The 16,087-nt window shown below is 41.8% G+C and overlaps 1 protein-coding gene across 1 annotated transcript in view; it reads right to left on the bottom strand.

Annotated features, from left to right (window-relative positions):
- Window positions 1-298: 298 nt before the first annotated feature.
- Window positions 299-16,087, bottom strand: part of CCDC171 (coiled-coil domain containing 171) — a 144,349-nt gene continuing 128,560 nt past the window's right edge. The window contains exons 23-24 of the mRNA XM_010001935.1: window positions 8,575-8,727; window positions 299-466 (exon numbers count right to left, since the gene is read on the bottom strand). Coding sequence (XP_010000237.1) covers window positions 299-466; window positions 8,575-8,727 — 321 coding nt within the window. The remainder of the gene's footprint in view (window positions 467-8,574; window positions 8,728-16,087) is intronic.

Raw genomic sequence — 16,087 nt, 5'->3', positions numbered from 1 at the left:
TTCAACCTCCTCAGGATCTGCTGGAGGCACAACACAGCAAAGCACCAGCAATTCAGGAAGTTCCTGGAATGCATTGATGACAGCTTCCTCCTCCAAATGGTAGAGGGACCAACAAGAAAAGGTGCTATGCTGAAACTTGTTCTCACCAACAGAAACAGGCTGGTCAGTGACGTAAGACTCAATGGGAGACTAGGCTGCAGCAACTGTGACATGGTCAAATGCAGGATTCTTAGAGCAGCTAGGAAGTAGCAAAGCAAGCTCAGCACCCTTGATTTCAAGGGAGCAGGTTTTCGCCTCTTCAAGAATCTGCTTGGTAGGATACCATGGGACAAAGCCCTGGAGAGGAGCCCGGGAAAGCTGATCCATATTCAAAGATCACCTCCTCCGTGCCCAGGAGCAATGTGTTCCAGCGAAGAGGAAGGCAGGCAGTAGAGCCAGGAGGCCTGCGTGGATAAGCAAGGAGCTCCTGGACACAGTTAAATATAAAAACACGGTTTACAGAGAGTGGAAGCAGGGAGAGGTATTCGGGGGAGAGTAGACCAAGATGTCAGAGAAGCAAGGGATCGGGTAAGGAAAGCTAAGGCATGGAGAGAATTTGATCTGGCCAGGGTTGTTAAGGACAACAGGAGAAGTTTCTATAGGTATGTCAGTGATAAGAGAACACAAGGGATAATGTGGCCCCACTCCAGAAGGAAGCTGGAGACCTGGTCATGCAGGACACAGAGAAGGCTGAGGTACTCAATGACTATTTTGCCTCAGTCTTCATCAGTAAAGGCTCTGGTCACACCATCCAAATTAGAGAAGGCAAACACAGGAACTTGGAAAAGGAATATTTTCCACTGTAGGAGAAGGGCAGGCTCAAGACCACCTGAGGGACCTAAAGTTGCACAAGTACATGGAACCTCATGGGATTCATCCATGGCTCCTAAAGAAACTGACCAATGAAGTTGCAAAGCCTCTGTTTGAAAAGTCTTGGCAGTCTGGTGAAATCCCCACTGACTGGAAAAGTGGGAACATAACCACCATTTTCAAGAAGGGAAAAAAAAAAGACACAAGGAACTGCAAGCCAGTCGGTCCCATCTTTATGCCTGGCAAGGCTGTGGAGCAGACCCTCCTGAAGGCTCTGCTAAGGCACATGGAAAACAAAGGGGCTTCACTAAGGGCAAATCCTGCCTAATTTGGTGGCCTTCTACAATGAGGTCACGGCATCAGTGGAAAACAAAGAGCAACTGACGTCATCAACCTGTGCAAAGCCTTCAACACTATCCCACACAACACCCTGGTGTCAGAGCTGGAATGGTATGGATCGGATGGATGGACCAGTCATTGAGTAAGAAATTGGCTGGATGGTCATACTCAAAGAGTGGTGTTCAACAGCTTGATTTCTAGATGGAGACCACTGACAAGTGGAGTTTCTCAAGGGTTGGTGCTCTGACCAGTGCTATTTAACATCATTGTCAGCAACACGGACAGTGGGATTGAGTGCATCCTCAGTGAGTTTGCTGATAACACCAAACTGGGGGGAAGGGATGCCATTCAGAGGGACCCTAACAGGCCTGAGAGGTGGGCTCTTGCAAACTGCATGAAGTTCAAAAAGTCGGGATACAAGGTTCTGCTCCTGGGTCAGTGCAATCTGAAGAACAAATACAGGCTGGAGGAGAACGGATTGAAAACAGCTCTGAGAAGGACTTGCAGGTGATCGTGGACAAGAAGCTCAACATGGGCAGGCAATGTGCACTTGTAGCCCAGAAAGCCAACCATGTCCTGGGCTGCATCTAAAGAAGCATGGCAGCAGCTCAAGGGAGGGGATTCTCCCCCTCTCTTCTGCTCTTGTGAGACCCCACCTGGAGTACTATGTCCAGTTCTGGAGGCCCCAACAAAAGGATGACGTAGATCTCCTGAAGCAAGTCCAGATGAGGGCCACAAAGATGATGAGAGAGCTGGAGCACCTCCCCTGTGAAGACAGGCTAAAAGAGTTGGAGTTGTTAAGCCTGGAGAAAAGAAGGCTTCAGGGAGACTTTATAGTGTCCTTCCAGTATCTAGAAAGGGGCCTACGGGAAAGCTGGGGATGGACTTTCTACAAGGGCTTGTAGTGAGAGGAAAAGGGATCACGCATTAAAACTAGAAGAAGGGAGATTTAGATTAGACATTAGGGGGAAATTCTTCACTATGAGGGTGGTGAGACACTGACATGGATTGCCCAGGGAAGTTATGAAAGCCCCATCCTGGGAAGTGCTCAAGGGCACATTGGATGGCGCTTTGAGCAACCTGATCTAGTGGGAGGTGTCCCTGCCCATGCTTGGAGGACTGGACCACGAGAAGCACGAACAGGCAGTGGCGCCCCAGGGAGTGGCGCAAGCGGGCGCGTGGGCGGGAGCGAGAGGAGGCTCTGGGAGAGCTCGGCAGGCAGGGCAGTGGGAGATGGTCTGTGCTCGGCCCAGAGCCTCAGGTAACAGCAGGGCTGGAACCCAGGCTGATCTGCCTGAGGGGCAGACAGCTGTCCAGGTGATGGGCTGCGGGAAGTGTCTGAGTCTGTCACTCCTGCAGGGTGACAGTAAATACAACATCTGTGTGCACTGTGACCAGGTAAATGGTTTGCTCAGCCTGGTCGCTGAGCTTCTGCAGGAAGCGGAGAGGTTAAGGACCACATGGGAATGTGAAAGGGAAATAGACTGGTGGAGCTGGCAGCAGGTGGTAGCTTCGCAAAAGGTAGAAGATTCCTAGCCCTCTGGTCACCAGGAGGAAGGATAGGAACTAGGAGAGGACAGGGGGCAATGGAAGCAGGTCCCTGCTAGGGGTAGCAGAAGAATTCTCGCTGGACCTTCCCCACATTTCCAGGTGCCCTTACAGAATAAACACAGGGCTCTGAAGATAAGGGACCAGTTAAACAAGGATGCTGAAGAAGCCCTGTCCAGGGAGCTGCCTAAGCTGCCAGCTCGATGCAGTAGGACTGCTCCTAAGAAGTTGCCAAAGCAACCAGCTCTTCAGATTAGGACTGCTTCTGAGAAGAGCAAGAGGAGGGTGATAGTGATAGGTGATACCATTCTGAGGGGAACTGAAGGTCCTATATGCTGGCCAGACCCTTCCCACAGAGACATATGTTGCCTCCCTGGAGTGAGGGTAAGGGATATAACCAGGAAAATTCCTGGTCTGATATGGCCCTCAGACTATTACCGTCTTCTTATCTTTCATGTAGGTAGTGATGTGGTGGAGAAAAGAGGTTTGAGAATAATAAAGAAATATTTTAGGGTATTGAGTTGACTGGCCAAGGTCTTGGGTGCACAAGTTGTGTTCTGCTATGTCACTCCAGTCTTGGGGAATAATGAGTGGGTTAAAAAGACCTCACAGATCATTGCCTGGCTCCAAAACTGGTGCTACCAACAGGATTTTGGGTTTTTCAATCATGGTTTGGTTTACAGGACACTGGGCCTGCTGGCATTGCATGGGAAGACCCTGTCCCTCAGGGGGGAAAGGCTACTAGGACAGGAGTTAGCAGGGCTCATTGACAGGGCTTTAAACAAGGTTGGAAGGGGGTGGGGGATAAAGCTAGGCTTTCTACAGATGAGCCTAGGGGTGGTGTGGTGGTCAGGTCAGCTAGTCAGGCAACTACAATGGAGGCTCAGCTTAAATGCCTTTATACTAATGCATGCAACATGGGAAATAAACAGGAGGAATTAGAGAAGAGGGTGAGCCTGCTGGGCTGTGATCTCCTTGGCATCACTGAGACCTGGTGATACGGCTCCTATGACTGGAGTGTCAGAATGGAGGGTTATAAACTCGTTAGAAAGGACAGACAGGGGAGATGGGGTGGGCGTGTTGCCCTCTATGTTAAAGACCAGCCGGAGTGCATGGAGCTCTCCCTGTGTACAGATGAGGAGCCAACAGAGAGTTTATGGGTGAAGATTAAGGGGAAGAAAGGCCAAGGTGACACCACAATGGGGGTTTCCTACAGGTCGCCTGAGCAGGAGGATAACATAGACAAGGCACTATGTAGACAGATACGAGCAGCTTCACATTCATACGCCATGGTCCTTATGGGAGACTCCAACAACCCTGACATCTGTTGGAAGAACAACTCTTCAAAACACAAACAATCCTGGAGTTTCCTAGAGTGCAAGAATGATAACTTCCTTTTCCAAGTAATCGAGGACCCGAAAAGGAGAGGTGTTGTGCTGGATCTTGTCCTCACCAACAAGGAAGGGCTGGTGAGGGATGTTAAGCTCAAGGGCAGCCTGAGTTGTAGTGATCATGAAATGGTGGAATTCAAGATCCTTAGGGCAGCAAGGAGGGCTCACAGCAAGCTTACTACCCTTGACTTCAGAAGGGCAGATCTCAGCCTCTTCACTGATCTGCTCAAGAGAATGTCCTGGGGTAACATCCTGGAGGGTAGAGGAGCCCACAACAGCTGGCTGATATTTAAGAATCATCTTCTTCAGGCCCAAGACCGTTGCATCCCAACTAAGAGGAAGTCAAGTAGAAACTCCAAGAGGCCAGCATGGATGAGTAGGCAGCTCCTAGAAAAGCTCAAACTGAAGAAAGAAGCACACAGGGGGTGGAAGCCAGGGTAGGTATCCTGGGAGGACTGCAGAGAGGTTGTCCGAGCAGCTAGGGATCAGGTTAGGAGAGCCAAATCCCTGCTAGAATTAAATCTTGCCAGAGATGTTAAAAACAATAAGAGAAGCTTCTTTAGGTATGTTGGGGAGAAAAGGACATCCAAGGAGAACGGAGGCCCATCTCCTCCAAGGAAACGGGCAAGATAGTAACATAGGATATTGAGAAGGCTGAGGTTCTCAATGACTTCTTTGCTTCAGTCTTCTCTGGCAAGTGCTCCAACCTCAACACAAAGGCCACTGGCACAACCCCAGGCAGAAATACAGGCTGCGGAGAGAATGGCTGGAGAGCAGTCCTGAGGAGAAGGACTTGGGGGTGGTAGTGGAAGATAAGCTTGACATGAGCCACCAGTGTGTGCTGGAGCCCAGAGAGCCAGTTGTGTCCTGGGCTGCATCAGAAGAAGTGTGGCCAGCAGGGCCAGGGAGGGGATTCTGTCCCTCTACTCTGCTCTGCTGAGACCTCACCTGGAATACTGCACACAGTTCTGACGTGCTCAGCACAAGAAAGATATAGACCTGTTGGAAAGGGTCAAGAGAAGGGCCACCAAGATGATCAAGGGCCTGGAGCACGTCTGCTATGAAGACAGACAAAGAGAATCTGGGCTGTTCAGCTTAGAGAAGAGAAGGCTCTGGGAAGACTTTACAGGGCCTTCCAGTACTTGAAAGGGGCCTACAGGAAAGCTGAGGAGGGGCTTTTCATCAGAGAAGACAGTGATAGGACAAGGGGTAATGATTTTAAACTGAGAGAGGGGAGATTTAGGTTAGATATTAGGAAGAAATTCTTCTCTATAAGGGTGGTGAGGAACTAGAATGGATTGCCCAGGGAGGCTGCTGATGTTCCATCCCTAGAGGTTTTTAACACCAGGTTAGGTGAGGTTTTGTTCAACCTGATCTAGTGGTAGGGTTCCCTGCTCATAGCAAGGGGTTGGAACTTAATGATCTTTAAGCTCCCTTCCAACTTTAATAATTCTATGATTCTATGATCTTTAAGGTCTCTTCCAACACAAACTATTCTACAATTCTATTATTAGCTCTACGAATTATAGATATGACCTTTAATGTGGTGACACAGCAAGTTATGGAGGACAGAATTGTAACTGTGGTACTTGCACTTCAGAGAAAGTAAATTTTAACAAACAAGGAAATGCACAGAAAGTAAGCTACTATGATTGCAAAGAAAGGCTACTGTAAAATGTTAACTGATTGAAAACCGAAATGGAAGAAAGACATTTTGGAAATGCAAGGGAAATTTTGGAAGCATTTGGTAAAGAAAAAAAAACCACAACAGGGATATTTAAAAACAGAAAAGTACAACAGAAAACAGATAAAGAAACAGGAAACAATGCAAGGGGGGATGGAAAAAAAAAAGGTTTAGGTAGAAAACAAGTAATTTTTAGTTCAGCCATGCTGAATTTTAAGGTGTTGCAAGAATGAAAAATGCACAGGCCGTTTCTCTGCACAGAGGAAAGACCATCAGAGACAAGCACAACAGATAGACAGCTAGACACTAACAAAGAGTTCAGAGACATTTTACTATTGACTCCCCTTCACCCTACATAATAATTTTCTTCTCTGTAAGCAGTTTTCCAGCATTCATTTCACCTCTGTCCATCATAATAATAACCCTCCTGTTCCTCTCTGTTAGTATTAGCATGAGCACACATAGCAATCTCTGAATCTAAACACTATTGTAGAAGGAAAGCGGTTGGACTAGAATCAGACAGAAAGATGAAGACATTAATTCAGAGTCTTAGATAAAAGATGAGGAGTCAGAATCACTGATGTTGCTTTATGGCATCAATTTTTAAAAATAATTATTAGTAAAACCCAAAGCAACAGAAGATGAAAAAGGTGGTGAGAACAGAAAGAAAGGTGACATAGTAAATTTCTGTATGAAGTCAGTTAGGAAAGCCATACCATCTGAACAAGCTGAAGAACAATACTGATGAATGGCCCAAACCTGGACGCAATGGTCAGTTGAAAATGCAGAATCTTATGCAACGTGCACAGAGACAGCAAAGATACGGTGAGATAAAATGCAATTGTGTAGGATAAGAGTCTACAGATGGTATACACCCAAAATGCTTTCTAAAAATGTGTTTCAGCACTGAGTTCTAGGAACACAAACCTACATCATATAAAGACCTGCTATTAATACAGTCCAGGTGCTGTGTTTGTCCCCTACATGAAAAGTGTTGCTTGCAATGTTACCAGAACTGGTAACTGGATATGTGATTAAACACTATGGGTTGACACCAGCTAAATGTGTATGGTTGTGAAACCAAATAAATTCTCAAGAAATGTCATTATTCCCTTTCATTTCAAATAATCAAGAAAAAAATCTGTTCTGCTTTTTTAATGCAGAAAGAAATTTAGTGCAAAACTTCTTCCTCGAAATCGGAACAGAACAGTATTGGCTGAAACATTATCATATAAATCACTGCAAAAACATGTGATGCCTGAAGTTACTAGAAGTCATGCTTGATACAACTTCTGCAAGTATTGGTGATGAGCTTTACAGAAAACCCAAACAGTACAACATACACCATAACCAATAATACCTTTTTCATGGAAACCTGTGAATCTATCATTCTGCATTTTTTGCCTTTACATTAAAATTTCAAAACACCAGTTCCTACTACAATGCAAAAAGTACCAACTTTTCATTGATACTGTAGATAGACAAAAATTACTTTAAAAGCCCTTCATAGACAAGACTAGTAAAATCTTTGCTAAAAGCTCTCTCAATCCAAACAAAACCAAACCTCACTGCAACAAGTTTGGCAGACTTCCCCATCCTTAGCACACAAGTGGTCATCTTGATTTAAGCAATAAAAACAATCTTAACAGGCAAAGGAGCAACCCAGTTACAATGGGCACAGACTTAGCAGGGCATTTGTAAACCTAGTAGACAACATAAAGCAAGCCTGGTTTAGGGAGGAGAGAAGATATTTCAAAAAAGCAATTTCTTTCATTCAACAGTTATCATCTCAAGATCTTAAAACTGAAATTCAGCACTGATTAAAAATTTTTCTATTTGCACTAATTTCCCACTGAGCTGATCCAATTTAGAGGAAAGATAAGAAATTAATTTTATTCTTTGAGAAACAACTACAGTAACAGCCATAGCCCTTGAATATACATTTGCCAGTGTTTTTTTGTCATTTGCATTAGTGATGGCTCTCTTCTTACAGACCTTCTGTTTCAAAACCAAACACAAACAATTATAATTTTCTTTATGGTCCTTTGCTTCACAAGAATAAACAAAAAGAGCAGGGAGAGGAGAACAAAAAATAAACTCCAAAGTTCTCTCCTTTACATCAAGTGCATGTAAGTTGCACAGTTTATACAGTTTCACACTAGTCATAGTTGGCTACATATTTTTGACAATTTGTGTCTGCCCTCCTTGCTCATGTGACACTAATACATCTACACTCAGTAATCCCTCTAGAGAGGTATCTCAGATTTGAAGATAAATTATTTCTGAAGTTGGATTTTAATCTTTTGAAAGAAAGAAAACTTCAGTGAGAAATATTAATAACCACGAATGCCTAAAAAACCCCACGTTTCCTAATAAACATTTTGTTTACATGCACAGTTAATAACATAGTTTCAATATGGTGCTATATCTTTAGATGGTTACATTCTTCAGGTCCAAAATTCAGACTTTTAGTATACTGCCTAAAGCAAACTAATCACAATGTATACTTTTGCAGCAACAGCAGCAATGAACAGATCCTTGCAGAAGATGCAGAAGTAAAACTAATCCTTGTGTTAACTTTTACCACTCCCTTTTTCTTCTGAAAAAGTCTAAGACGGTCTCTGTTGATACTAGTTTTATTGCTTTCTTATGTTTATAATGAAATATTATTGTATTTCCGTACAGAAACTATGCAGCATGAAGGGAGATACTGGTTAGGAAAGCACATCCAAATGACAAAAATTACTTGAAAAGACAACTTACCAATTCTAAGCTCTGACTTTCATGAAGACAAGCTTTTTGGAGACTGGACTTCAGGGCTGCAATATGAAGCTGATGAGATGATGCTTCTCTCTCTAACATGTCAATTCTGGACCTTGCAAGTTGGTAGACATCCATAAAACTTTCAATCATAGCCTTTAAAAAGTAAAATAAATCATCAGCACCAGGCAGGCTATACTTAAATGTCAAACAGCATTCATCTAAATTCATTACAGAAGACCTAACTTTTATTAATCAATGAAATACAACAAAGGTTGGAAGCAAAACAAATTTCAGTCTCAGGACCGTAAAAAGGCCTACCATGGGATTTTGCATTCCTTCTAAAATCTTAAATACTAATAGCAATAAAGAAAAGCAAATTACTGTTCACCCTAATTAGAACATATTTTGATGAACTGCTTTCAAACATGCAATACTACACTTAGCAGCTGATACAATTTTTCAACATATTTAAATATAAGCAAGTTCAATTTCTGTTTACAAAGAATCACTACACAATTTCACATAAATGCTCATACTTTCAAATTGAGTGGAGTTACTAATCCTTCCACTCCACATTTTAAAAAGTAATAATTTGGTAGAAACAAAAGAAACACAATAAGCCTACAGACCTCTGAAAGTAAATAATCTGATTACAATATAGCTGGGAAAATACAATTGTTTCCATGTATACAGTGGAAGAATGTCCCCACCGTGTAATATTGATCAGACTGATAATAAAGTTAGCAGCACAGGAGGGTACAAATTATTTGGCAGTACTGGTAACTTTTTAAGTGCCATAAATAGGGCACACTGTTGAGATTATTGGTCTTCTTTACAGCTGGTTAATCACATTTCGTAAGTTATAGTTTTCCCTTCTGAAATGACCTGTAGCAAGTTCTTACTGCAAGCACGTATTACATATGTAATACAAAATCAGCCTTTTGAACGTATAGGCAAACATAAGTTTAGTACCAAAAGCAGGCATTCACGAAGATTTTTACTGTATTCCTTTTTTTTGTTCTCAAACACTCTACTGCTTTTCAGAATAAATGTTAACATACCTGAAATCAATCAGGTGATTTACTTGTCAAATGTAGAAAACAGCAGTGGCAAATAAACACAATCAGATCTTTTGCCATCAGAAAAAAATACATAATATTTTACATACAATGGTGCTAGTCCTAGAAGTGTATTCACACAGCTCTCTCTAAGTCTGCCACTGTCAGCTCTGATCCTGCTTTTAAAATTTTCATCCACAGTCAACATAATCAAAATGCTGCAGCTCTTCAAAACAATACCAAGCAAGAATGTGGATGTACCTCACACTCCATAAGAAACTGCCTGAGAGTCTTCAAACGGCAACTGCCCACATGTTAAAAATTACACACATGTTTAAATACATACATGGACTGGGCCTGTGATTCATAAACAAGGATTATACCAATGCATCATAAAAAGCTGTGACAGAAATCTCATGGAAAAAAGTCGTTTTGTGTTCCTTTGATTACTTCCAACCTGACAGTTAGATGTATCACTGAATTAGAATGCATACAGTTCCTTACCTTCTTCCTCCTAGCTCAGCTACCACAAAGCTAGTGAAGCCATTAACCTGTAGAGCTTCATCCTACATCTCCCAAACCACTCTGAGTTCATGCAGTTACCAACTCCTTGCTGCTCAACTCAGCTATTTAATTTGTTCTCTTGTTTTTAATGAGTTAGAAACTCTTCAATATAGCAGAAGTGTATTAATTCATGAGCTTTTATTTTCAGACATGCCAAATATTTTTTCTAAGACATCTAGATTTCTTTTTAGTCCAGAAAGAAGTTTTCAGCTCTTAACAATTCATTATCACTGTGGAAGGTAGCATTATGCACCCACAGGTACATACTCTTTCCACTATACATCAGATCCCTAGGAAAGACTCAGGTTCAGTTTAGATTTCTCTCACTCAGGACCTGATTAGGAAAAATAGTATTTTGGGTCTTCCAGTGGATGCCATGGAATTTTCAATAACGAGCACGCAGAATATTTATTTGAAATGCCACCAGCAGGTAGACAAATACTCTGAGTTTTTAGATGTGCCATTAGAAGGCATAATTTACATATGATTTTATGTAACTCATGTCATTTACAGATGGACTCATGGATCTGTTTTCCACAATACAAAAGTTACACATACTAGAAAGCTTTATACACAGGGAATGGGCATAGAATCTGGTCACTTCCGTATTATACGACCTTCCACCTAATGACTAAACACATCTCTAAATGAGTTCAGAACTTTAATTTAGATCATTATTTGCATGTTACAGATACAAATATACCTACAGCTCTAGAAACTGTTTTGTGATCGATAATGTCTTTTGAAATAATTTCAAAGAAGGCACATCTAGTTCTGCAGATTTTTTTTGGTAATAGTGTGACATACAAATTGGGAACAGAACATGAAAAACAGAAGAAAAAAACCCAAACAACATGAAATTCTTCACTAGTCTATGGTGAGATACTGGAACAAGTTGGCCAGGGAAGCTGTGGAAGTCCAGTCCTGGAAAGTGTTCAAGGCCAGACTGGATGTGGTCTAGAGCAACATGTTCTAGTGGTTGGCATCACTGCCCGTAACAGAGAGGTTGGATCTAGATGATCCTTAAGGTCCCTTCCAACCCACACCATTCTATGATTCTATGATTCTTCAGATTAACATTTTAAAGGACTAAAAAAACCATAATGTTAGAGACAGTCCCTCACAGAACATGTAAGACCAATTTATTTTCTGATATTCCCTCCATTTACTTTTAAATAACCAATAATTTCCTAGTTCTGTACATGTATTCTAGAACCAGTAATTTTAAGATGCACAGTGCTGTGGATACTGCAGATGCTTTAAAAAATGCTTTTGTATGTTCAATCAGCAGAAGGCCTCTCATCAAAGTTTGAATGTATTTAGTATACATTATAAATTCACCATTTTTAACTCAAAATCACAGAATCATAGAATGGTTTGGGTTGGAAGAGACCTTAAAGATCATTCAAGTTCAACCTCCTATCCATAGGCAGGGAAATCTCCCATTAGACCATGTTGCTCTAAATCCCATCCAGTCCGGCCTTGAACACTTCCAGGGATGAGGCATCCACAGTCTCCCTGATCAACCTGTTCCAGTGTCTCACCATCCTCACAGTGAAGGTTCTCCTCCTAATGCCTAACCCAAATCTCTCCTCCTCCTGTTTTGAACCATTACCACTTGTTCTCTCACTGCATGCCCTTACAAAAGTCCTTTCCCAGCTTTCCTATAGCCCTTTCAGGTACTGGAAGGCCACTATGAGGTCTCCCCAGAGGCTTCTTTTCTCCCAGCTGAACAACCCAAATTCTCCCAGCCTGTCTGCATAGGAGAAGTGCTCCAGCCCTCTGATGATCTTTGCGTCCCTCCTCTGGACTCACTCCAAGAGCTCCACGTCCTCTCTGTGCTGGGGCTATGCAACTGGACACAGTACTCCAGGTGGGGTCTCATGAGACGGGAAGGGACAACTCTCCACTGCCAACTCACTATCAGACAACCCACTGCCAAAGTCAATTTGCTGCCAGGACAACTCTCTACTGCACAACTTGCCACTGAGACATCTATGTCGGAACAGTCCCCTGCAGGGACAACTCTGGACAGATTCACAGATGACACAGCCCCATGTGCCATGCCTCATCTGCCAATCCACAGAGTGTTATCCTTGCAGAGGGCTGTCCCATGGCAAGTTGTCCAGCACAGGGTTGGTGGAGTGTTGTCCTTGACCTGTCATAAGAGTGGAGTACAGGGACAGAATCATCTCCTGTGACCTGCTGGCCACACTTCTACAGATGCAGCCCAGGACATGGTTGGCTTTCTGGGTTGCAACTGCACGTTGCCTGCCCATGTTGAGCTTCTCATCAACCAACACCCCCGAGTCCTTCTCCTCAGAGCTGTTCTCAATCCATTCTCCATCCGGCCTGTATTTGTGTGTCCCGAGCCAGGTGCAGAACCTTGCACTTAGACTTGTTGAACTTCATGCAGGTTTGCAGAGGCCCACCACTCAAGCCTGTCACGGGAACCCAGATGGCCCTGGATGGCATCCCTTCCCTCCAGCCTGTCGACCTCACCACACAGTTTGGCATCATCAGCAAACTTGCTGAGGTTGCACTCAATCCCACTGTCCATGTCATAGCACTGGTGCCAGTACCAAACCCTGAGGAACACTACTCAGCACTAGTCCCCATCTGGACAGTGAGCTGTTGATCACAACTCTTTGAATGGGACCAGCCAACCAATTCCTTATCCACCAAATGGTCCATCCACTGCATCCTTATCTTTCCAATTTAAAGACCAGGACGTCACGCAGGACAGTGTCACATGCTTTGCACAAGTCCAGGTAGATTATGCCAGTTGCTCTCTCTTTGCCCATCAATACTACGACCCCATCATAAAAGGCCATTAAATTTGTCAAGCATTATCTGCCCTTCATGAAGCTGTGTTTGCTATCACCAACCACCTCCAAATTTTCCATGTGCTTTTGTAGAGACCTCAGGAGGATCTGCTCCATGATCTTGCTGGGCATGGAGGTGGGACTCACTGGCCTACAGGTCTTTGGGTCTAACACTGTACATGTTGTCCCCCTTGCTCACAGTGCATGATTAACAAGACCAAAAACAGGTCAAAACAGTTTTTATTTATTAGAAACAACTTTGAATTGAATTTCTATTTAAAGTTTTGGATTATTCTGAAGTTACAAATAAAATAGCAAGTGAATAAGAATCAGTTTCTTTATTTTTATACCCACATTATACCATTACCTCACGATTGTACTGGTCTGCTGTTATCAGAGAACTGTACTTCTGTTTAGAGGGAACAAATTTAAAGTAAGGAGAACTTATGTGAAATTATGCTTATTAAAAAGTATCAAAAACAGCCTGATAATGTAAACATTGCATTTGTAACATCAGATGCAGCATCCAGAATAACAAGACCATCTGCTTTACACAACGTGCTTAAAATATATGTATTTTTTCAAAACCAACATTTGACTGTTAGGTTCTCCTTTCAGGAAGCTCTTCCACTAGAAAGAATGTTAGCAGGTAGTAAATTTACCTAAGTACAAAATATATAAACAGATGGAAAAGAAAAAGAGAAGGAATAATAAATGCATTTCAAAAGAAAGAAATATTAACTCTAGTATGACAAAATGATGAGAATATGAAAGGACTAAAAATTTAATTTATGGTACAGAATTTGGCTGAAGTGCAATTGAAGGGAAAGCAACTGGTATGAAAACAATACTCCACACAGTGGAGTTCAGCATGCCTACTGGATATGCTCTAGAATTACTGTCATTAATGCCTTGCTTCAAACTGACATAAATCAGATTGGTTAAAAGGAATCCAGAGAACAAAAAAAACCTTAAATTACCTTTTCTTTTCACAAGCAGGATTTCAGGACAATTATTATAGATTTAAGAGAGCTATATTTGGGTAAGAAAGGATTAAAATTAATTTCCCCCATAAACTTTAACATTTGAAAAGCCATTCTGGCTGCCTTGACCTATAGTCCAAAGTATCTAGTGGCAATATCAATGGACAATGTAAATACAGCAGCTTCCCAGGCACCAGAAAAAAACCCTCAAGAGAAACAGCATTCAGCAAAATTGCACTTTTACAGCTGTTTGGCACTTCTTTAATGACCTGTTCCACTTGTATCTCATTTCAACACTAAACTTTTTGTTGGGTTCCATTCAAGCATGGTATGCACAACTTAAATGTGCCAACAAGCAGGTCAGCTCTCTTACAACTTTTTTTTTTCCCCCAACAAAAGCTTACTCAGTGCCACACACAGGGCCTACCTCTATCCCCACTGCTTCAATAACAATTACTTTACCCCATAAGTCTCAGAAGGTAGCCCAAGGGAATGAAGCTCTAAATAAAAACCTAGATTATCTGCAAGAGTTAAGGACATGACTTTCTACAAGAAAACTGAAAAGGGAGCTCTGAAGGGAATGTGCTTCTACTGGAAACCACAGGAGATCAGCATAACAACAACTGCCATGATAATTACCACAAAGCGTAAGAGTTCCAAAAATAACATTGATCTTATAGAAACTGATAAATTAAGAACAATGTTTTTGTTGCTATGATCAGGTAGAAAGCAACCACAGGATTTTATAGTAAAGGAGCTACCCACAGCTTGACTACTCAGAAATATATCGGGGCCACGCAAGCAAATCAACACTTATGAAAATTAAGGAAATGTATCTTTTTATCTGCCAGTATTTACACACAAAGACCATTCTCACTGTCTGTTGCACTAAGTATAGCTGCATGCAAAATGTAAAGGAAAAACAATTGCTGACCTGAAGAACTTGTAACTTAAGCTGCAATTGTGGTGAAAATGCCACCACTACATTGTACCTCTTCCTATCGTCTTACACAGTCTTGATACTAAAAGCTAGTTCATGACAAGGAGGAAGAGACTTTTCAAGTAAATTATTTTGGCAAGAAAGACAGAAAAACTAAAAGAAGTTTCAGGCTGGTACCCTCCAGATTTCTCTTACAATGTATGTTCTGGATAGCAATGAAAGAAAGAGGGAGAGGTAGTCACTGAAAATAACACAAAGTCCACACAAAAGTGCCTCAACTGTGAGTATGAAAATGTGCTTGGAGTGAGCCAAATATACTACCACCAAACTAAGGATTAGCAGTCATAACAGAAAAATCAGGATGCAGCTTTATTTTTAAAATGCCAGCATCCCATCACACATTCGGTCCTGAGCAGCAGAGTCAAGACAGCAAAGCTTCACATCAAAATGTAAGTTAACTGTCAACTGAAAGTACAAGTTGCCTGTACCTGGATGATGTTGCTTTTGGTCTACTGGAGTGACATCTTGGAACCAGAAAATATGTCCAAAAGCTGAAGTATATAATTCTCTTTTCACAACCAAACTAATAGAAGTAAAGTCAATTTTTTAAAGCATATTCTTTCTTATTTTTAGGGGACTCCAACATATGGATGGGATATCCTATAAAAGCAAACCTATTTTTATAAACAAATGTTAACTAAACACTAAGTTGTAACGGTCTGAAATCTAGTGGATTCATCTCAGGTGTATAAGTATGTGAACAATTTAAGGAGGGGACTGAAGCAGACATTAATCTAATTAGGAAAATCTGAAGCAAATTAACATGGAAGGCAAATTTAAGATCTGAAGAACATCAAGAACATCCCTGTTCTTCTGAAATACTGTCCACAAACTATTCAACATGAGAAACAAACTCGACTATTTGCCAATATAGTAGAAATAATGATTTTACAGGAAATTAAAACACAGGTTTTTAATGGTTCAAAAGAGTGCTCTATTAACTAAGAACAATTTCACTTATTTTCAGTACAGCAATATGTTTTACAAATAGATGCAACAGAGAATTTTATGAATCTTGTTAGAAACTCATAAAAAAATAACAAGTTTTCACCAGTGAAAAAAAAGGCTCTCACTGACTCCAAG

This window comes from Chaetura pelagica, unplaced genomic scaffold, assembly GCF_000747805.2.
Source record: "Chaetura pelagica isolate M959 unplaced genomic scaffold, ChaPel_1.0 scaffold345, whole genome shotgun sequence".
NCBI lineage: Eukaryota > Metazoa > Chordata > Aves > Apodiformes > Apodidae > Chaetura > Chaetura pelagica.
This window is presented reverse-complemented; position numbering and strand designations above follow the sequence as displayed.